Source organism: Prunus dulcis, chromosome 5 (assembly GCF_902201215.1).
Source record: "Prunus dulcis chromosome 5, ALMONDv2, whole genome shotgun sequence".
Classification (NCBI taxonomy): Eukaryota; Viridiplantae; Streptophyta; class Magnoliopsida; order Rosales; family Rosaceae; genus Prunus; species Prunus dulcis.
Genome location: NC_047654.1, coordinates 7,991,177 through 8,012,202, shown reverse-complemented (window position 1 = coordinate 8,012,202; position 21,026 = coordinate 7,991,177). Strand labels below are relative to the sequence as shown.

General features: G+C 36.1%; 3 protein-coding genes across 4 annotated transcripts; 1 reads left to right on the top strand and 2 right to left on the bottom strand.

Annotated features, from left to right (window-relative positions):
* Positions 1-1,970: 1,970 nt before the first annotated feature.
* On the bottom strand, positions 1,971-6,486 carry LOC117628161 (FAM10 family protein At4g22670). Of its 2 annotated transcripts, none has more exons than XM_034360544.1 (11): positions 6,215-6,486; positions 6,053-6,104; positions 5,818-5,970; positions 5,626-5,713; positions 5,464-5,544; positions 5,288-5,352; positions 4,793-4,933; positions 4,158-4,274; positions 3,760-4,071; positions 3,365-3,422; positions 1,971-2,306 (listed from the first exon to the last, which is right to left on the bottom strand). In XM_034360544.1, exons 1-11 carry the CDS (start codon positions 6,322-6,324, stop codon positions 2,209-2,211), a joined length of 1,275 nt encoding a protein of 424 aa, XP_034216435.1. In that variant the 5' UTR covers positions 6,325-6,486; the 3' UTR covers positions 1,971-2,208. The 2 variants fall into 2 exon arrangements, with proteins under 2 accessions (XP_034216435.1, XP_034216436.1); XM_034360545.1 differs by having other exon boundaries at positions 5,818-5,967; positions 6,215-6,425.
* Positions 6,487-8,785: 2,299 nt separating this feature from the next.
* On the bottom strand, positions 8,786-10,812 carry LOC117629300. The gene is made up of 3 exons (XM_034361841.1): positions 10,394-10,812; positions 10,215-10,259; positions 8,786-9,206 (listed from the first exon to the last, which is right to left on the bottom strand). The coding sequence occupies exons 1-3, from the start codon at positions 10,713-10,715 to the stop codon at positions 9,112-9,114; spliced, it is 462 nt and encodes a 153-aa protein (XP_034217732.1). The 5' UTR covers positions 10,716-10,812; the 3' UTR covers positions 8,786-9,111.
* A 6,736-nt stretch (positions 10,813-17,548) lies between these two features.
* LOC117628768 lies at positions 17,549-20,674 on the top strand. Its single transcript, XM_034361292.1, has 8 exons — positions 17,549-17,694; positions 17,825-17,971; positions 18,081-18,178; positions 19,047-19,119; positions 19,218-19,278; positions 19,360-19,445; positions 19,535-19,624; positions 20,407-20,674. Exons 1-8 carry the CDS (start codon positions 17,593-17,595, stop codon positions 20,467-20,469), a joined length of 720 nt encoding a protein of 239 aa, XP_034217183.1. The 5' UTR covers positions 17,549-17,592; the 3' UTR covers positions 20,470-20,674.
* Positions 20,675-21,026: the final 352 nt, after the last annotated feature.

Here is a 21,026-nt window from a genome sequence, read left to right as displayed (position 1 = left end):
GAGTTCAAATATATAACTCCTTTTAGTCTTAATAAAGACAATGGTTGGTAGAAAATTTCCAAATTTGATTGATAGGACCTATGCGACTAAGGGAGAATAGGGACTAATTAAATTATGGTGGAATGGACTTGTCTTCTAATTACTTTGATTGTACTCACTTGGTATACGGTCATGAACCTTTTTTTCTTTTTTCTTTTTTTTGCTTTTTTATTTTGGAAGATTCACTATTATACTCAATATAGGAGTTCAAATTATAAATATAAAAAAACCTATATGAAATAGACTTTAGAAACACACCCAAAATCCATTTACAACATAACAAAAAAGTTTTTAACTTCTTTTAAATTACAAAACTGTCATTAATTTCTTAAAACAAATCCAACCCCAAAACTTCATAAAAAGACCCAAAACATTCAATAGGGCATCAAAGTAATTTAATAATTAAAATTTAATTTAATAGAGTCAGCTATTATTTTTTGGATTTTTTTTGGGTTTGTTTATAGAAATTAAATGGTGTAGAGTTTATATATATTATTAGCGCTAAAAATGGGTATATGACTAAATATCTCTTTTGTTTTCTCAATGGGCATGGTAAATTATATAAATTTCTCTTGCAGCACAAATTCGTATAATCTTGATGATTCAAAACATTGAAACCTTACAATAAGGTAATAATAAACTATTAATTATACATTTTGTGGTTTTGTTTATATAAGTAGTAGTCTAAATTAATTTAAATTAATCTAATTGACACAAAATGGGATTCAAACTTGGCTGTAAAAAAAATATATTTGAATACAAGCGATGATCTAAACTACAACAGGAATGAGGATTTCTCACACACATACACACTACTAAGGTGTCATGGGGGTTCGAACATAAGATCACTAATCTACAAGTTAATATCTTTTTCCACCTAGATAGACACTGTTGACAACTTGGCTGGAAGATCTAGTTGCCCGTTTTGTGGTCTTTATATTGCACAACGTTGATTATTTCTTTTTGTTTTAATTACAAGCGTTGAGAAAGTGGTGAGAGACCCCAAATGTGAACTAGATAGCTCACCAACGGTGTTCATATTATACTGAGGTCCTTTCTAAGCAAAGATGATAGCTGATTGGTGCTCAAGAGTCTAAAGTCACTTTCCCTGAGTAAAAAATAAACCCCACTCGCCTTCCACTGATAAAAAGTGCCCTTATACTTCCACGCGTTGTCTCGTGTCTGGCAGACTGGAAACAAAAGCGGAAGTGAAGTTTATGGGACATGGCATGTGGTTTGGGATTGGAATTGGATGGCACATACGAGTAGAATTGGCTTGGATTAAAAAGGAGGTCGGATTGGAAAAGATAAAATCATTCACTGACACTAGTTTCCCGAACCCATATCTCGACTGAAGTAGTTGAATTATGTATCCCACACTTCTATCCTAAAAAATACACATAATAGGATTATGGTAAGAGTGCTTTATCCTATTCACATTCATATTTTAGCACCAAATGTGACATTCGATCCTGCTACTTACCCTACCCACTAAGCGAGAGGGTGGGCTTGCTTTTATATTTGAACTCTACGTAAGCTGTAAGAAGCTCAAGGAAAACTCTCAAGACACCCCATTCATTAGATCATAGCACCCAATTACTCGATGTAAATTTGTTGATGTCAAAAATTGGTTAACAAAGTCCCCTACAAATTAGGGACATTTAGTCATATAACCATTCTTAGCCCTAATTATATACATAAACCCCATATTTAATTTCTATAAACAAACCCAAAAACAAGAACATCTAAGTTTACGTGGTTCACCCAAATTTCATTTGAGTTCTGGGATGCTTCATCTATGATAACATCATAGCATCCAGCAACCACTGCACAAAATCCCCAATTTCCAATGCTCCAGCAACTCAAATCTACAATTTGCATGCTTAAAAGCTAGACATTTTAACCCTTCTGTAACAACCTTAAGAACAAAAGAATCTGAAACCCTTTTCAACACTTCAGTATATATAATAAACTTGCCCAAGGCAACCAATGATAATGCAGGGTTAAACACGGTCATTCCATTAGAGTTACTGTAAAAGTAATGGTAACACAGCTATAGAATTTTAACAAGCTACCGGACATGAAACCGTCTTGTATAGCACAATGTCACGCACCATCTCAAGTCTTGAAAGTTCATCTGCCAAAAACATCATGACAACTCGGAAACTTTCACTTGGGTCCTCCAAATTTGCTCATCATCTTTTCAATTATAGGAGCCACCTTGGGATTTGCTTGATGCTTTGCAAGGTTAGCAGGGTTCTTCATTACTGCAAAAGAAACAGCCAATCAACCAATTACGGTCAGGCGGGCAAATAGCAAACTCCAATGCTACTAATCAGGTCTGTATTTCCTAATCCTGTAACACTAGCATTTCTATCTCCGGCCCTTATTTTAGTGAGAACATCAACAGCTAGTTTAATGCATGGCAATCTTTCTAATTCTTTTCTCTTTTGAACGACTAGGAGTATTGACTCCACAATCTGGAAAATTAAATATTCCTATTCAGTTCCATTCTATAATGAACATCATTTTTAACTTGTCAATCCCGTATTCAGATAGATTAGTTACCAAAAAGATTTCAGGACATAATCATTAAAAAAATAAATTAGGAAGCACAGCAAGCAAATGAAAGACCAGATACTCAATCGGCATCTATCAGAAGACAGCACAATGATTCAACAGAGGAAAGCTTAACAGAATATTTTATGAATATCAAGAATAAAATCAATAAGAAAAAAAATGATCATCTGTATGTAGTTTAACAAACTATTTTAGTTGCTTGCTGGATACCCCCCACTACTACGGTAATTGTACTACCTCACTTCCTATTTCTTTCCTACTTTTACCTTATCACTTATCTCAACCAGCCCACTGTCTTCCTTCTGGTCTTACTTAACAATTGGCATAATTATATTCCATTATACGTATGATGTATTCAATACTTCAAAATAAACATACCACGAATAAAAGCCTAAAAACCATTCTTTATTAGTCTTCTCTAGTAAACCAGAACTATGACATTGCAGATGCTGTTGTGGAAGCAAGCAAAAAACATTATATAACACGACGAATCATGAACTGTCCTTCAGTCACAGAATGTAGCTTAAACAACCAAAGGATTCGAGCGTTCACCCATAAATTTAACTTCTTAGCATGTGCATATTTTATTGTCTTTCATTTCACAAAAACAAGTTCATCTGAATTATAAGTTTCCATGTTTTGAAATAACCAGTATAATCACAACCAGGAGTTTATGGATTATTAGTCAACAACTGGCCAAACTCAAATATCAATAGAAAAACAAAGTTATAAGAAGAGACATTACCATCTTGAAGAGCAGCCATGACTTCTGGATCACTAAACGCAGACATCAGTTCAGGGTCCTACAAAAAATTGCAAGAAGGACCATTTAAATTTGTAAATTGCATTTCTGACCTTTTTCAGCCTGAAAATTGCTTTTTTCTGACTCGAGAACTCAATTGTTCAATATAACACAGAGAAGAGAAACAACAATCTATGTCATAGTAGGTTAATACACAGTAAACAGCACTGCCAAATGACCAATAAAACCTAAATCCTTGGCTTAAATAGAAATTCTTAAATTATATAACATAATAGTTTTCTTTCCTGGCTTCATATATACCAAAATAAACAATACATAATCACTAATTTCAGGAACACATTTAAAATTTGAATTCAATCAAGAACCGACATACTTACATTCAATATTTTGCTAAAATCAACATTTCCGGGCACCCCTCCTGGTGTGCTACCAGGGAAACCCCCAGGCGCACCACCCCTAGGCGAACCTCCAGATGCACCTCCAGATGCTCCTCCTGGAAAGCCACCACCCATGCCTGCTGGGAAGCCTCCAGGCATGCCCCCTGGAAACCCTCCACCCATGCCTGCTGGGAAGCCTCCTGGCATTCCTGGAAAGCCACCAGGCATTCCTCCTGGAAACCCACCAGGCATGCCTCCTGGCCTTCTACTAGAAGATGACTGCTCTTGCTTCTTAGCCTTATCATACGCAGCCTTGAAAAGAACACACCAAAATATCTCAATCAGCCAGAAACAAGATAGCATAATCTTTTCACGGGAATGAACTTCTAGATAGGTACCTGAGCTTCAGCACGGCGGCGTTGTCTCTGGCGTTCAATCCTTTTATCCTCCCTTTCTTTGCGAAGCCTATCGTACTTCCGACGGTGTTCCTCAATCCTGTGCACATTTGGTTCAACCTACACAGTTGAGGAGTTGACATTAGAGGGAAACTCAAATCCTCAAACACAAAAATACACAATCCAAGAGTTGCAGTAAGCTAAAGCATGTCAGCCGTCATATTCTTCCCCCATTGTGTTAAGTCTTTTTTTTTTTTTTTTTTTCCCTTGTTCTCCCATTAGAATTCCATGTAAGATACCTCATCTGTGAACCATAGCCATACTCTAATAACATCAAGTATTTGGACTTCATAGATTTAACCCTCAATAACATCAGGTATTTGGGCTTCACAAATTTAATTAGTGATACAGTGCTCCTCAAAATACCAAAACCTATGGTTATTCACTAAACCAGGCGTGACTGGCAGTTTATTTGGGTTCACACAATAAGATACACCAGTAATGCACGATAAAGGATAAATAAAGGCAAAAGGCAACAAACTTATCTATGTATGATAGATGATAAATAAATGCAGAAGTACAAGAAACAACAAACTACAGTTACTTGATAAACCAAAAGGATAAAGTGTGAGAGAAACCTTCTTAAGTACAGCACTTATTTCTTCATCATAATCTAACTTCGATGCCAAGTGAAGATCCTTGGCAGCCTCTTCCCAGTGACCAAGCATTGCTCGTGCTATGCCGCGAGACTTGTAGCCTTTAGCAGAGTCAGGATTGATCTGCAATAAAGATTACAAATTAATTAAAATGCATGTTCACCTTCTCAAAATGTCATGTTACATCTAGCAAGTAGATAAAAACTAAAATCCCAAAACTCATGCAAGCAGAACTATACAAAAGGACACAACTATAATGAAATGAAATTATATGACCTGAGAAAACATTTTATTTTCATCTGATTGTAACAAGCAAAGCAGGATGCATAACGATGCTGACTAACACACTATGTTGAACTAAACACTTCACCAAGTAAGCAAACAACATATGCACAAAGCCTATATATAAACAAATGTAGATTCTACAAGGGGAAAATCAGACATCATATAAAAACAAACAAGGTGTAGGACAACAACCTCTAGGGCAGCATTGGCATCACGAATAGCGGCATTAGGTTTCTTCATTTTGATGTACACACTAGCTGTTAAGTAACAAATTAAACAGAGTTCAGAACCAAACACAAGGAAATAAACTTTCAAATTCAAAGAAAGAAAACAATCCCTATGACCATACGAGAACCAAAAGCTCCGACCTCTGGTGCCGTACATAATTGCTGAAGTAGGGTTGAGCAAAATTGCCTCCGTGAGATGCTCAATCGCTTCCTCCAAGTTACCTGCATTGCATAAATTCCATCAAATCCTCAAGCAAGCCCTCAATTCACAAACGAACATGCACAGTATAATGAATAATATACCTTCTGAAATGGCCTCGACAGCTTTGGATTTTGCTGCCTGAGAGGCCTCGCGGTTCTCATCACTGACCTCAGCCGACGCATCTCCCATCTGCAAAATCATCCAAGCCATGAATATATAAAAAGAAAAAAGTTTGAAAATCATTCACATACTAATAACTAAATCACTAGAACTGAAACTAATTGAAAAGTAACCTTCTGAGGAGGTTCATTGTCAGGCTCCACAGTGTCGCCCTCGAGCTCAACGTCGGATTCGATTATCTCATCTTCCTCTTCATCTTCGACATGGACTTGAGCGGCTTCAGTGTCCGCCATGTCGTCGTCGCTCTCCTCCACCACATAGCTCTTCTAAGCTCGCAAAATCCCTCAATCAGAACGCACACATATAGGGCATACAAAATAGACATTAGAAAGTTAGAGAGAAGAGTACCGATTTGGAATCGCCGTGACTGTGAGAATGGGCAGGGATCGTAGCGCCGAGACTGAAACGAAGAAACGAATCGATTTCAACTTTTGTGGAGATTTAACAGCGAAGCAGATATCGAAATAGTTTGTGTAAAACAATTGAAAAAGAAGAGAAATGGATTTTTACCTTTCGAGGTAGTCGCGGAAGAACAAGAGCGAAGGATCGCTAAGAACGCAGGGATCGGCCTTGCACTGTTCGACGAAATGCTTCAGTTGGTTCAGCTTCGCCTCGTCCATTGTAAAAGCTTGAGAGAGAGAGCAGAGCAAGAAATAGGGTTTTAGAGTGACTCTGAGGGAGGAAGTGAGAGTGAGAGAGAGAGAGAGCGGCACGTTTTTTGGCTCTCTCTATGTATGCGTTTCGGTTTTTAATTGTTTGGGTTAGAGGGACTGATTAGCAATATACTTGCCTTGACTAGGCTCCTCTAGTAGCTTCTTCTATGTCAATAGGGATCAAATTATATGCCCATTTTTTGGTATAAAAATTATATTCCCATTTTAATTAGCTGAAAATAATATAAGGACATTTTTATTTTTGGTAAATATTATATTTTAACCAAAATAGAGTGGGCAAAACCCAAGCAAATATAGGACAAAGAGCAAACGCACAACGTAGCTGAGAAACAGGGCAACCAAAGCCAGCACAGGCACAAGGGGTTAAAAGTGGCATTTCATAAATAGTGTCATTTTGAGGAGAAACACTTGTGGGATGGGAATAGCAAACATCTTTTTTTAAACCTAGCTCACAAGAACAAAGGCCGACGAATCATGGTGTGTCATGCATGATAGCTATTCCATTTAACATATTATGATTGGCTAAAAATAACAAAACAGTGTTATCTCCGTTCCACACAAGTTTTTCTGCATTTTGAGAAGTCAAAATGGTTCTAGCCCCTCACTCCTTGCTCCTCCTTGCACTCAAAAATTTGTGTTTCAATCCTCCGTCTTTTAATATCACTTTTATTAAAAATAAATAATTACTTTTTAAAAAAAATGACATGCTCAAACAATAATAATGTAAACAAAAAAAATGAACTAAGGCCAAATGGTCCGAAATCTAGCCATAACCCTTCTTAACTTTTTTAGTTTTAGTTTTGGCATACCGGCTTCTGAGCTGATTTCAACATGACCCGTTCTGGAAAGTTGGAAAGTTTTCTTGGGTGTCCAAAGCAATTTTGTGTGTCCACAGACCACTCTTGGGTTGGGTCTAAACAGAACTCTTGTTTTTTTAACAATTATTCCATTCCAGAGCATTAGCCCACTTTGTTTTGAAGAGAAAGCCCAATAGCAAAGCAAGCATCCTCTAAGTCCGATACAGTCCAATTCTACTATTCCATTACTTTTTTTTTTTTTTTTTTGGATCAGATAAGGAAGAATTTGATTCCAACAAATCCAAAGTACAAATAGGTTCGACCAAGGGGTTTACCTCAGTGGTGAGGTCCCTTCTCAAAGATATTCCTAAGTTAGTTCTTTGAATAAGATTTCAATGTGTATATTTTATAACAGAAAGAAAGGGAGAGAGATTTATAATTTCTTCGAGGAGGAAGCTATTCATGGTTTTGGTCATGGAGATGAGGAGTCTATACCTTTTTTTTCCCCCTCTTGCTCTAAATATTCCAAACAATATTTTCCTTCCATAAGGATATTTTAATATCTTTGTCAATTCTATCAAGTTTTTGACTTGATTGTCATCTTCCAAGAGTGTGAACATTTGAAAGTGTAAGGTTCAAGTGAAAACGACACTAAATGTACCAGTGTCTTCTTTTTAACTCACAAATTGTCATGATTTCTTCAAACATAATGAAAACGACAGACCAAATGATCATTGGCGATTGAAGTATTTATGCAAGAACGATAATTCAAAACGAAAAATAGCATATTTCGTATACATGCATTAAATTTATTGATAAATATTATGTCTGCCCTCAGTTAGCAGAAAAATTTGTATGAAACAGGGATATCATTGTTTTGCTATCCCCGACTAATTATAGTGTGCCACGTGAGAAAATTATCAAGCGTAACATACTGTGATTGACCGGAAATAGCAAAATAGTGCTATTTCTGTTTTATATAATTGTTTCTCGACCAACCCCATGAGCACGCATTAAATTGACTGACTAAGATTATCTTTCCCCTCAGCCCTATGGACACACATTAAATTGATTAAAAATTATTTTTGTCCTCAGCCCTTGTGATATGCAATAACCAACGAGACAATTGTTTTCAACTTTGAAGAGGAGAACAAATTCAAATTTGAGATGACTTTTCAGTACAAGTAATGAAAATGAGAATAAAGTGAATGATTTTTATTCATAACTTCTAATGTGTTTATTTATATGATTACGAGTCTTGCTTTAAATTCTTTAATCAAATACTCCAAAGAATAGGAATTAGATCAATTACTTTCCTCCTAGTTGATTTGATTTCCATTTCTTGTTTATTCTATTTCATTTATTTCCATACACATTACTGGTAAGTAAACATTATGAGACACTTTAATTTACAAAGTTGATATCAAAATGTTTCATGTTTGACAAAAATTTCTGCAAAGTTGGGGACACCATAGAAGTAAAATGCCCATTTCTATACATAAGGCGTGCAAGAAAAAGCAAAAAAGAGCAAGATTGGGGGAGAAAATTATATTCTTGTGGGAATAAACCTACATTGGTTTAACTTTATACGCAACCAATTTAGAGGCCAATTAACCACTTCAACGACAAAAAGCTATCTTAAATCACGTGAAGCCCACAACACCCAAATTACAACAAATATTTGATGCAAATTACAAACACTTTAAGAAAACCAACATGATTTTTTTTCGTCCGACATTTGAAAGAAATAGCCTGGTGTCAATGTGGTGCCATCAAAAGCACCACAGTCACGATGTAACCTTCAAATTGTGCAACACAGAACATAGACAATACTTACTTACTGACCAATATGATCTAATTAAGATTAAAAAACTGCTAATCAAATAAATTTATATAAAGCAACAACAAGAGCAAATAACAACATCTCCAAATCTGTTCAACAGAACATGACAGAAGCCCAAAATATGAGCAGAGCAGAAAACCCAGCCCACGCTATCTTGCTTGAGCCTCCATCGTCAGCTTTTGGTGCACCTGCAAGATTAAATTACCACTTGATTTAATAATAATAATATATAAAAAATTCATATAGCAAACATCGATTAAGTCAGTCGGCCAGGACAATAAGCTCGACCCCTTTTAAATTGTAACTAAATTCGAATTTTCATTTCTGTAAATCAGATTAATTTAAAATAATTTAAACTATAGCTTTTATTTAGAAACAAAATAATAATATTCATACATAAATTGGTTTAGCAAGCGAGTTTCAGCCTTTTTCAAGTAATAATTTTCAACAATCTGAAAGGGCATGACAAACTGTTGACTGCTGAGCACGAAATGGTCAAAATTTTATTTCTTTTACTGTTTGCGGTCGAACTCTGAATTTTCAGGAGCCAGAAATACATAAGCACGACACAGGAAACATGCCAAAAGGTGGAGTGGCTTGCTGTTGAATCTTCTATGGATCAGTCAAACTTGGAAGGCACCAACAAAATGTTACCAAAATTATATTACACTCGAACACGTGTCATGGCTCTATTCGGCCATCACTCATTTTACCTACTGATTCTTACGGGTCCAATCACACAAGAATTGCAAAACAGGGGAATTGAAGGCAAATCGAAGTTTTTTTCTTTTACAATGGAGAAATTCTAAACTATTCTGATGCACCAGAAAATAATTCAAATTGGGGGTAATGGACCGGACACACTATCATGAAAAACTCACCAGAAAATAATTCAAACTGGGGGTAATGGGCTGGACACACTATCATGAAAAACTCACCTAACTCAGGTTTGCGAGGACAATCAAACTTAAGCCAGGACCTGTCCAGAATATCTTATTTTATTTATGAAAAATAATAATAAAATAGAAACCCAGGATTTAAGCCTCAACTCTTGCTCATAATAATCAGTGATCATAAAATCCAACTCTGCTAATCAGGATTTAAGTTACCCAATTGACTTTTGATGACCCTGAACTCAAATTTTGATGCAAATAATTATTTTGAATTTGGTAAACATAGAAGAGAAGTTTGGTTACCTGGGGTTGCAGGTGGGGATTGTGGAGTGGGAGCACCAATGGCAGCTGCAAAAACCAAACATTAGAACCACCACTTCACTCAAATTTGTTCGTTGAACAATTAAGATCTGAAAAGGGTGTGTTGATAAAATCCAATTAAACACAAGGGTGTATTTATCAGATATCTAGCCTCCGCTTACCTTTGCATTTGTTGACGTCCATTGTTTCGCCGCAGGCGGTGGCGATTCTGAGACCCGAAGTGGTGTTGCCACCATAAAGTTCGAGAAGTCCAGGCGTGAAGAAGAGGTTGCAGAGGCAGGCGAGCTGGGTGGCAACGGTCTGTTTGATGGCGGTGCAACACGTGGTGGACGGAGGATTCGTGTTGTTGAGGTAGTCTGCGCAGGGCACCAGGTCCTGAGCACAACCCGGCGTCGTTTCTTTTGACTGTCCGAAGCAACTGGTCATGCTCAACACCACAACCGCCATGACCATGGCCAACATGAACATTTTGGAGCTGCCCATTTTCTTTTTCTGGTTTAGGTTTTGCTGCTTTTGCTCTCTTTGTGTTTATTGGAGAGAGATTTTAGTTGTGGCTTCGCTCTGCCTTCTGAGGCTTCCTGTTGGGGTTTTTTTTTATATACAGCTGTTGGCACATGCGCGCGTTTTGGTTCGTGGAGAAAATATGTGACTCGCGTGAGTTTATAGAGCGTCGATCTACTCGCTGCTTAAATTATTATTAGTATTATTACAAGGGGGATTTGCTCAGAATTTTCAGCTGGATGCTGGAAAATGGCAGCTGTTCAGGGTATTATCACATAGTCAACATGGACGTTTACATTAGTTTAAATCAATTACATGGAAGTTTACTCATTGCTAATTGATCAACATGGAAGTTTACATTAATAGTTTAAATCATACTGGGTTTTTACCTATTGTTAATTGATTTTGAGGTGGATGCTAAAAGTTTCTTATAAAATTTTTTGCTATTTTTGGTTAATTGCGTAATGATATATGGGATAATTTTTTCACGTGTCCTTACATTATTGGTTGAAAATATCAAAACAATGTTATCCATGTTATAAGAAAGTTTTTCTAGTCCATTTGTGCTCTTCTTTCTTTTTTTTTAAATTCAATTGTACTTTATAGTTTTGAGAGTTATAATGATTAGGAGCCAATAACCAACTAACTCTTGTGGTTTAGTTGTACTTCTCTTATCAATGTTAAAAGGGTTCCTAAGTTCAAAACCTTACACCCCATATACTTTTTTTTTTAAAAAAAATTAATTAAAATAAAGATTAGGAGCCAATAAGAATAAACTAATTATGAAGAATATAATATCATGATTGAGTGGATATATCTTTTACAAGTGATTTTTTTTTTGGTTGGAGAATTATAGATTGCATTCATAATTCAGCTAAAAAAATCACAAGATACAAATGGTCAATACAAACTAGCCAGCCATTACAAATACGGAGAAATCTAACATCAAAATTAAGAAAATCTGGTGCACTTCCACTAATGATCACATAGGACTAAAGAAACTCGGGCATAAGCATCCCCACTAAGATTGTAAACTCAAACAATCAAAAAGAGATAAAGCTTGGAAGAACCAAGTAAGAACAATACAAATAAAACTCTCACAAATGAGACGTGAAAACAACACAGAAACTCGTGACTTTTTTCAAAAATAAAGAAACCAAATGACACCAGATTGTTGCTAAAATATGAAAACTATGAGAGAATATTTGTTTGTGGGAATTTTCTGTATATTCTTCTCCTTGTAGGAGGTCATATTTATAATACAACGAAACCTGAATGGGCAAGTAAATAATAAATTCCTAAATCTATTTGCAGTAGGAAATCAGGAATTAAAGTAAATCAATTACAATTATAATAGGAATTCTTGGTGTGTAAGGAAAGTAAATCAATATCCACAAGTCACGCCAACACTCCCCCTCACGTTGGTGCATAGATGTCGCCAATGCCCAACTGAACTAGTGAATTGTGGAATGCTTTACTGGAAATCGCCTTTGTCAAAATATCCGCCAATTGATTCTCGGATTTCACAAAATGCGCAATCTGGTCCATGTGTCGGGGTCATTAGTCGAGAAGTCATAATTTGTGCAGCGGAAGATGCATAGGATACAGGTTGAGTAGGAATTAGGATCGGAATCTGAGCCTGAGTCAAGGCCGGAGTCGGAGTCGAAATCGGGATCTGGGTCTGAATCAGAGACAAATTCGGGGTCGGGGTCATCTTCGGAGTCGGGTCGGGGTCGTCTTCGGAGTCGGGTCGGGGTCGTCTTCGGAGTCGGGGTCGTCTTCGGAGTCGGGGTCGGGGTCGAGGTCGGGGTCGTCTTCGAAGTATAGGTCGGGGTCGTCTTCGGAGTAGGGGTCAGGTCGGGGTCGGGGTCTGGATCGGGTTCGGGGTCAAAGTCTGCATCTGTAGGAGCGGAGCCATCTGGGCACTCAACTCAACGATGGTTGGTGGAGAATGAGTCGGTGGTGCTACCTCCATGAGGGTTGAAAAAATCATCAACCCCCATAACACTAAATAAAATAATCTCTATTACAATATGACAAAATACAATTGGTAAGTAACCGAAATTCTAATGAAATAAGGACTCGCCAACACTCCCCCTCAAGTTGGGCAAAGATATTTCGCAGGCCTAACTTGACAAGCGAGTCACAGGACACCATACTTGAGAAGCACCAATTGTAGAGAAGATCTTTTAGTCAACCACGAGTGAAACAAGTGACAAACTAAAACAAAGTTCACAGCGGAAACACAAGAGCAAACCTTAAAAAATAGGGCACATAGCAAAACACAGAAACCCTGTGAGCACGGTTGTAGATAGGGCAGAACACAAAAACCCTGTAAGCACGGCAGTAGGTAAGGCAGAACATAGAAACTGTGTGAGCACAGCAATTGGTAAGGCAGAACACAGAAACCCTGTGAGCACGGCAATAGGTAAGGCAGAACACCGAAACCCCATGAGCACGGCAGTAGAGACAATGGCAACAATAAATTCTTCCATATAAACTTTAGCTAATTCACTCAGACACAACTTCTCTTCAATCCTCCCCTCCCCTTGAAGAGAAGGGGTCGTCGGAGTCAAGAAATAAGCAACATCTTCATGGAAATATGTCAAGGTAATTGGGATAGGTCAATAAACATATCCCTTTCACTCCCCCTCCCCCCCTCTCAAGGGGGGAGAAGAGCACTTAAATTTCAAGAAGAACACAAGCACAGGTCCCTAGATCGAACTAGGCTCTGATACCATGCTAAAATATGAAAATTATGAGAGAATATTTGTTTGTGGGAATTTTCTGTATATTCTTCTCCTTGTAGGAGGTCATATTTATAATACAATGAAACCTGAATGGGCAAGTAAATAATAAATTCCTAAATCTATTTGCATTATGAAATCAGGAATTAAAGTAAATCAATTACAATTATAATAGGAATTCTTGGTGTGTAAGGAAAGTAAATCAATATCCACAAGTCACGCCAACAATTGTAACCCTGTAGTCACAAAGACAATCCACTATACACAAGCACCAATATATACAAGATCCGCACCAATCAACTTTCCTCTTTGACAAATAAAGCAAATACATCGAAAAAAGATAGATCAGTAGAGATTTGTAATAGAATTACGCCATAAACGAGTCAACGAAATAGAGAGGGAGACGATGCCAAATGTAAAGATAAAGAGGATGGAAAGGAAAGGAGGTGGAGATGACAGGAAAAGAGAGGAAAAAGAGACAAAAAGCATTAAAAAAAACACCCCGTAAAGAGAGGCGACTAAGAGTTTTCTCTCTTAGGGTTTCTTTTAGTTTTTTTTTTTTTTACAAGTAACGTGTAAGTGATTGGTTTAGTTTGAAAATAAAGACTACTATAAGTTTTAGGATTTTTTTTCCCTGAGTGAATAACTTAGTGTTTAGTTTAGAATATATGTAGATAAATCTAAACATGACGCTATTAATAAATTATTGGATTAGTCTTGAATCAAAATGATTAATTACACTAGTTAGGTTAGAGTTGATTAGCAATTGTCACCTTCCTTGTTAAATTAACAAATGATTACTAAGATAGGTAGATCAGTAAGATTTAACATATTTCGTTTGATATCACTGAAGAGATTTACCCATATTTAGCAGTCGCTTTATATTTTTAATGATTCATGGATATGCCAATTCTGACTTCATGTAAACGTTTTGTGGAGATTTCTTGCAGATATATAAACAATAGATATTCAACATGCAGACCTCGGAATGCAAAAATGGAAATGGTCTGAAAGTGCATATAGCTAGATTCTGGACTTTTCGCGGATTTCCATCGAAATAGAAACTCATTCCAAGTTGGCATCATCCTCATCTTGTGAAAAAAGTAGTAAATTAAGGGATCATTAACAAATTAAATCGCATTAATTAATTAGTTAATTAATTTGATAGATAGACACCAGCTCGTTTTATTTATTTAATTGTTTTCTACAAAATAGGGGAACAAATACTGGGATTGCACTAACGCGTTTGGTTATGAAACAAATGTACAATGAGGTTGACATACATATATTAATTTATAATAAATCTACCCTTGGAGTGCCTTCAATTTTATCACCCCTTTTTTTTTTCTATGAATATAATTTTATATATTCAATAAGAGAATCAAGTGATAGTAGTTCAAATAATTAAGAGCCTTTATCGATACATCTCGAATTCTTTATCCGATTTTCACCTCTTCTAAAATCGATTGCGTAAAATAAAGAAATTAAACCTGATGGATAAGTTCAGAGAGAGGGAGAGCAAAAGTCACAAGAGAAGTGTAGCCTCTGAGATGTGAATGCAAAGACTTTAGAAAATTAAGCCAAGTGAGGACGCGCTCATTATTTGCGGCATGCAATTTCATCCCAAAAAGGAGCAAATCCCCGGATAGATTTAGAATTTTCAAAATCAAAGAAAGTTGGACGCTCCAAGAAGTCACAGATTACTGGGCCGGTTTGGTTCCATTCCATCTGTCGATGCAATTTAGGTCGATGCCCAAGTCAACAGGAACATGAGACAGAGCCAATGACAGCTAGCCACTCATTGTCAACTCGTCAACTTGTCAGTTGTCAAGTGGATTTTGTCCGCCACAAATTTAATTAAAATACAACAAAATTATAGAATTTGAAAGAAATGCGTGAGTGGGATCATGCATATTCTTATTCCAAGTGAAAGGAATTAAGAAAAGAAAAATTAACAGAAGTTAAAATGTTATAACAATTTTTTTTATATTAGGGTTTTTAAGAGCAATAGTATTCGAACTTGTGTCCGATTCGCATTTTGGTTTAAAAATGTCTCTTGTTGAAGTTCCTTAATTTCGCTTTCATTAGCACTATTGGTCATGCCGTTGTAATATGTTCCATTTTTAGTCAAATTTAAAGGGAAAATTGTCATTTTATATAGTTTTCACTATTGGAGCCAATATTCGAGTTACAGGATTAAAATATAAGTCGTTTATATATTCAGGTTCATTGCTCTTTAAAAAAACCTAGAGACTAAACTTGAAATGACCATTGTGTGTCTAAATTTAATAGAAAATTTAATGGATGACCAACAGTACTAATGAAAATGAAGTTGTTGGACTACGTCAACCATTTTTAGAGTTCAAGAACTAAAATGCGAATTGAGCACAAACTCATGGATTATTGCTCCTAAAACCTCTTTTTATTATTATTCATGCAGTAAAATAAACTTCGCATAAACTTTTAGTTACATGATTGGATGATTAAGAAAAAACGAAGCTGGCTCTTAAAAATCTTTTAGTTACCATAAGCTGAACAATAAATCATTAATATATATATATATATTTTTTGCAATGAGAAGAACACACAAACAAAGCAGAAAACTAAGTGATCCTTTTACTGTAACAATCAAAAGAGTCTTATTTCATGGATCTCCTTTATTCGGTTTGACGAAATGTTATTTGATCAAATTTAAATATATGAATGACTTTTCTTTTTCTTCTAGGAAATGTTTTGAGTGAGACCAAGTCTAAGTTTTAGATTTTAGCGTTTGTTTTTTGTGGGTTAAATTTAGGAGCTTCGAAGAACTTTGAAGTTTGACCTTGACTCACTTGGGCTTGGTTTAGGTTTTAGTTTAATGATTAGAAGTATGAACATGTGAAAATGACCAACTAGAAAACCATTAGATATTCTCATTATACCTTAATTTCAACGCGAAAGAAAAAGGATCTAATAACCAAAGAAATGTAGACAAGTTATTCCATGAAGAATAACAATATATTAGAATTCAAGATAGTTTCTTTGGACTTTTGGTATGAGTTTTTCAATTTTGAGACAATCATTTCCTTTTAAATTGTTTGTCATATTCAAAATCTTGAACTAATTTTTAAGGAACACTAAAATATGTAACTTTAAAATTTGCTGAAAAATTCGAAATTTTTTTGACTTTTTCGAATAGTAATGAATGTTGAAATTTTTGATATTTTTTAAAAACAAAATTAGGAGGACATTTTATGAGTTGGGATTGAAATCCTATTATTCCGATTTGATCCGTCCAAAAATCAGGCCTAGTCCCCATAGTTCATCATTCAATTTTCATTTTTCTAATGGTCTTTAGAGAGAGTTTTGTGTGTATGGGACCTCAATTACTTTACAAAGTGAGACCCAAATTAAAGCTACCTAAAACTTAAAACTCAAATTAAAGCCAAAACAAATCAAGAGGATACGCAAAAATGCTTCTAAGAGCAAGTTCACCCTAAAAGGCAAAGGTAGTGGCAGCCCTTGTCTTTTTTGGTTCCACCCCAAAAGGCTAAGGCAAGGGCAAGAAAAAAAGAAGATATTATGCAACAAAATATAAACAATTTAGAAATGCAAGAAATAAAATGATTATGCAAGAAAAATATAAATATGAAAGAAAATATAAACAATTTACAAATGCAAGAAAAAAAAAAATACAATTTACAAATATTGGAAGGAGAAGAGTTAGTATAAGGATTTAGTGTGGAAAGTGAATAAAATTGTTATGTATTTATAGGAAAAACATCCATAATTTTTTGTTTTTCTTTTGAAAATTAAAAATATTTTTTTCGCTCCGTGAAGCATGACATCAGCACCTTTGGACTTGCCCAGGTTGGTGAGAATCAGGGCTTGCCCGGGCTGCATGTCGTGCGCTGGAGGGTCTTTTGGGCTGGCAGGGGGCCTTTTGCCCGGGTTGGTGGCATGCGCTGGACATGCTAAATGATTGAACCTGGGTCGGTGGTGGAGAGAGTGCAGATAACGGTTGTGTTTCCCGCCATAAACATCGTTCTATTTACCTTCTGTGCCACCCAAACGGATAACAATACAAAACCAGATAGCAGAAACCAGAGGCTGAGCAGAGCGCTTCAAAACCAATGGCCGCTCTAAGCATTGGCATCGCTACCACCAGCTCAGCCTTACTTACAAGGCCGACACCGCGTAGTTCGAGGCCTACAAGAATTTCCTGCATTGGATGGGTACCTTCAAACTCTGCTTCTCAAAAATTTCATGGAAATTCAAAGCATGGAATTTAGTATATTTTTTTTAATCAATTCTTCAGTTTTTTTTTTTTCGAATTTAATATTTGTTTGAATTAATCTAAGGAAGGACCCAGAAGGTGTATTGGGGCCGCCGCAGACGGGCCATTTGGCCCGAATAGAGTTCAAGAGGCGGCTGGAAAGAGACGCCGATGCTCGAGAAGCCTTCGAGCGCCAAGTCATTGAAGAAAAAGAGCGCCGTAGAGCTCTTAGAGAAGTAATTTGAGAAATGGGTTTTGAATTTTCATGAATTGGGCCTTTTTTTGTTGCTAAAGAAATCATTTTTAAGTTACTGTGTTTGTATTTTGTGTTTGATTGTTTTTTAGTCTCGGGCTGCGCCGGATACTGCAGAGGAGTTGATCGAGTACTTTCTGAACACTGAGGCACGGGAAATTGAGTTCGAGATTTCGAGGTTGAGGCAACGGTTAGTGCTTTAAAGTTTAAACCCATTTCTGTGTGAAGCCTGAAGAGAATGGCAAAGTAGGAAATGCATGGCAACTGTTTGAGGAGAAGCTTAAATGAATGTTAAAAATGATGGCAGCTCACATTTTCGGTGTCTATGTTTGGTTCTATTGCATATAGCTTAGAAATAGAAATGTTGGTGTGATGGAGAATATTGTCAGTCGATGGTTACACAATCTTTACTTGTTGGAGTTGTATCAATCTCAATTTTCCATCAGCTCCACAGGGTACATTCGAGCTGCATGTCAGATGATAGGAGCATAGGGTAGAACTTGCGCTTGCAAAAATCAGCTTACAAGGGAAGGGTGCGCAAGAGCTCACATACTAGCCGGAGATCTTCATTTTTTCAGTGTGGGATATTGGGATTCAAACATGGAACATATATGGACCTAATATAATGAATGGTTAAGATCCATATACCACATGAAGTGTAGGTTTTTCAATTCTAGGCGATATGCTCCACGGCTAGTTGAGAACTGACAATAATTAGGAAGTCATTTCATTCAGAAAATGCAGTTATCAATATTTTTTGCATTTACTTTTTGATATTTAATTTTCTTAAGTTAGATGAACTACTACTGAATTTTGAACCCTTAAACCCATCGTCTTCCACTCTTGTTCTTCCTTCTTAAAGGAAGGAAGTGCTATTAGCTTAAAATGGCAATAGCATTTACCATTGACCATTCTTATTGCACTTCAATTTATCTCCTTATTGTCTTGCCATTTGGGAATTTACTCTCTCAATGAGCATTATACATATCTTTTGTAATTTTTGTCCATGAACTTCTGCCTTACTTCCATTCTTTTCCCCTTACATATGTTATATGCAGATTGGACAAGGAATTTTTCTCACACCTTCAATATGAGCTAGGTCAGCTTCGGTTTGCTGTTTCAAAAACTCAGGTTCCTCACTGAAACTATCTATTTGGGTCAATTTCTGAAACTATACAATCAGGCTCCTCACTGAAACTATACGTTCGGTTTGCTGATGATTTTTCTAGGATATAGAGGATAGATTGATTGAGTTGGAAGCATTGCAGAAAGCCCTGCAGGAAGGAACAGGTCTGTTTAATTTCACAAACGTTTCTGATAAAGACTTGGTGTTCTTACCTGCTTACTAAAATGCTCCATTCTCTGTTACAGAGGCATATGACAAAATGCAAACTGACCTCATTAAAGCAAAGCAGAGTCTAACCAAAGTCTTGACTTCAAAGGATGTAAAAGCAACTGTATGTGCTGCTCTTTTCACTCATGAAGCAATGAAGTTTAACAGTTATGTAATTTGTATTGCTCAACTAAATTATCCTTGACAATGCAGTTACTAGAGATGGTTGAGCGCAATGAACTTAATAGATCCTTCTTGACACTTCTTGATGAAAACATTGCAAATGCACACAAGGGCAACCAGGTAAATCACCTTGGGAAAACTTCTTTCATATTGCCTGAGATAATTCATTTCATTCTTTGTTTGTAATTTCGACTTGAGGCAGATACATTGCAAGTTCCCTTACAAAACATAAAATTTTCACCTTTAACATGCTATTACTCACTAGCTGTGGGACCATTTTTTTAGTACCAGAAAAATAGGGTAGTGGATGTTCTGATGAAATTTTAAACTACTGCAAGTGAAGGTAGAATATCTAAAGCAGCACTTTCTCTTAGTTACGTACTCAACTTAAAAAATGCAATTTAGTTCCTTCTTCTGTCCCCCGCTAATTGATGAACCAAAAGTCAGTTTTTGTATTAAGAAAAAACTGCCTGAATGCTAACCTAGTATGCAGAAATTATAAAACGATTGCTACTTTGTTGGACTGATCCACTCTTGTCTAGACACATCGGGTTACTTGCTTGAGTTGGCCTGAGAAGAGTTCACATAGAGAGGATTTAGAGGAAAAAGTGCAAGAGGTTTGCTGTTGTGAAACTTAATCAAACGTAACTTTATTTTGGTCTCTTCATTTGTACCCGAATTCAACTTCTCGTAGAGGTAAAAATCTTCTTTGCATCTAAGTACACCAATCACTGGTCCACTTATCCTATATACTATTTGAACTCCTATAGTTGAAGAATTCTTGACACAGACGCACCCAAAAAAAAAAAAAAAAAAAAGTTAAATCTTATTCAGTAACTGTAACTGCATCCATGGTGAATTAAAATCTGAAGATCTATATAATGTTAAATTATGACTTGCAGAAGCAAGCAGCTGATTTCATGGAAAAGCTTCGTGGGGCTGTTCTCAAGTACATGACAGTTTAGTGCTGAGGTGGTAAATATTAAGCGGTTGATTAGTCTCTTAGACGAAGTTTTTCTGACTTTGATTGTCCATATTGTGTTGCCACACTACATTCAGTAGATTATGTTTTTAGACTACGAAAAAAAATGGGAAATTGTAAAACATTGGGAGTACTATTGTATCAATAAATGTTTTTATATGCAATAATATACATAAAGTTACATCCTAGATCTTTCTACTATAATGGAGAAATCACAAAAATCAGAATCATCATACCGTAGGATGAGACTGATTTAACAACAAATTAAATAAGGCTAAATCAAGTGTGAAGTCATAATCTATTGATGTGTATTCAGTGAAACAATGGTTATGGAGTCATTGTCTTTAACTTTCTTGTTTAGCAAAACAACTTTGTAATTTATCGTTTTTATTTTTATTTTTGATGTTTTCATGTTGGTAGTTGATTAATTCATAGAAGCTGACAATGGATGTCCTTTTGATTCCTTGAGAACCAGTGATTATTGGAAAGTGGTCACTGATTTGGAAAGCATTTAACAGGCATAAAATGAAATGCAGTACA

Bases quoted from the DNA above. Each gene is read 5' to 3' on its own strand.
- LOC117628161 (XM_034360544.1), bottom strand. From the start codon at position 6,324: ATGGACGAGGCGAAGCTGAACCAACTGAAGCATTTCGTCGAACAGTGC. The intron at 6,105-6,214 runs GTAAAAATCCAT...TCTTCGTTTCAG, and splicing joins TTCCGCGACTACCTCGAAAG to TCTCGGCGCTACGATCCCTG. The intron at 5,714-5,817 runs GTTACTTTTCAA...ATGATTTTGCAG, and splicing joins ACAATGAACCTCCTCAGAAG to ATGGGAGATGCGTCGGCTGA.
- LOC117629300 (XM_034361841.1), bottom strand. From the start codon at position 10,715: ATGGGCAGCTCCAAAATGTTCATGTTGGCCATGGTCATGGCGGTTGTG. The intron at 10,260-10,393 runs GTAAGCGGAGGC...TGGTTTTTGCAG, and splicing joins GGACGTCAACAAATGCAAAG to CTGCCATTGGTGCTCCCACT. The intron at 9,207-10,214 runs GTAACCAAACTT...TTAATCTTGCAG, and splicing joins ATCCCCACCTGCAACCCCAG to GTGCACCAAAAGCTGACGAT.
- LOC117628768 (XM_034361292.1), top strand. From the start codon at position 17,593: ATGGCCGCTCTAAGCATTGGCATCGCTACCACCAGCTCAGCCTTACTT. The intron at 19,120-19,217 runs GTTCCTCACTGA...TGATTTTTCTAG, and splicing joins TTGCTGTTTCAAAAACTCAG to GATATAGAGGATAGATTGAT. The intron at 19,279-19,359 runs GTCTGTTTAATT...TCTCTGTTACAG, and splicing joins AGCCCTGCAGGAAGGAACAG to AGGCATATGACAAAATGCAA.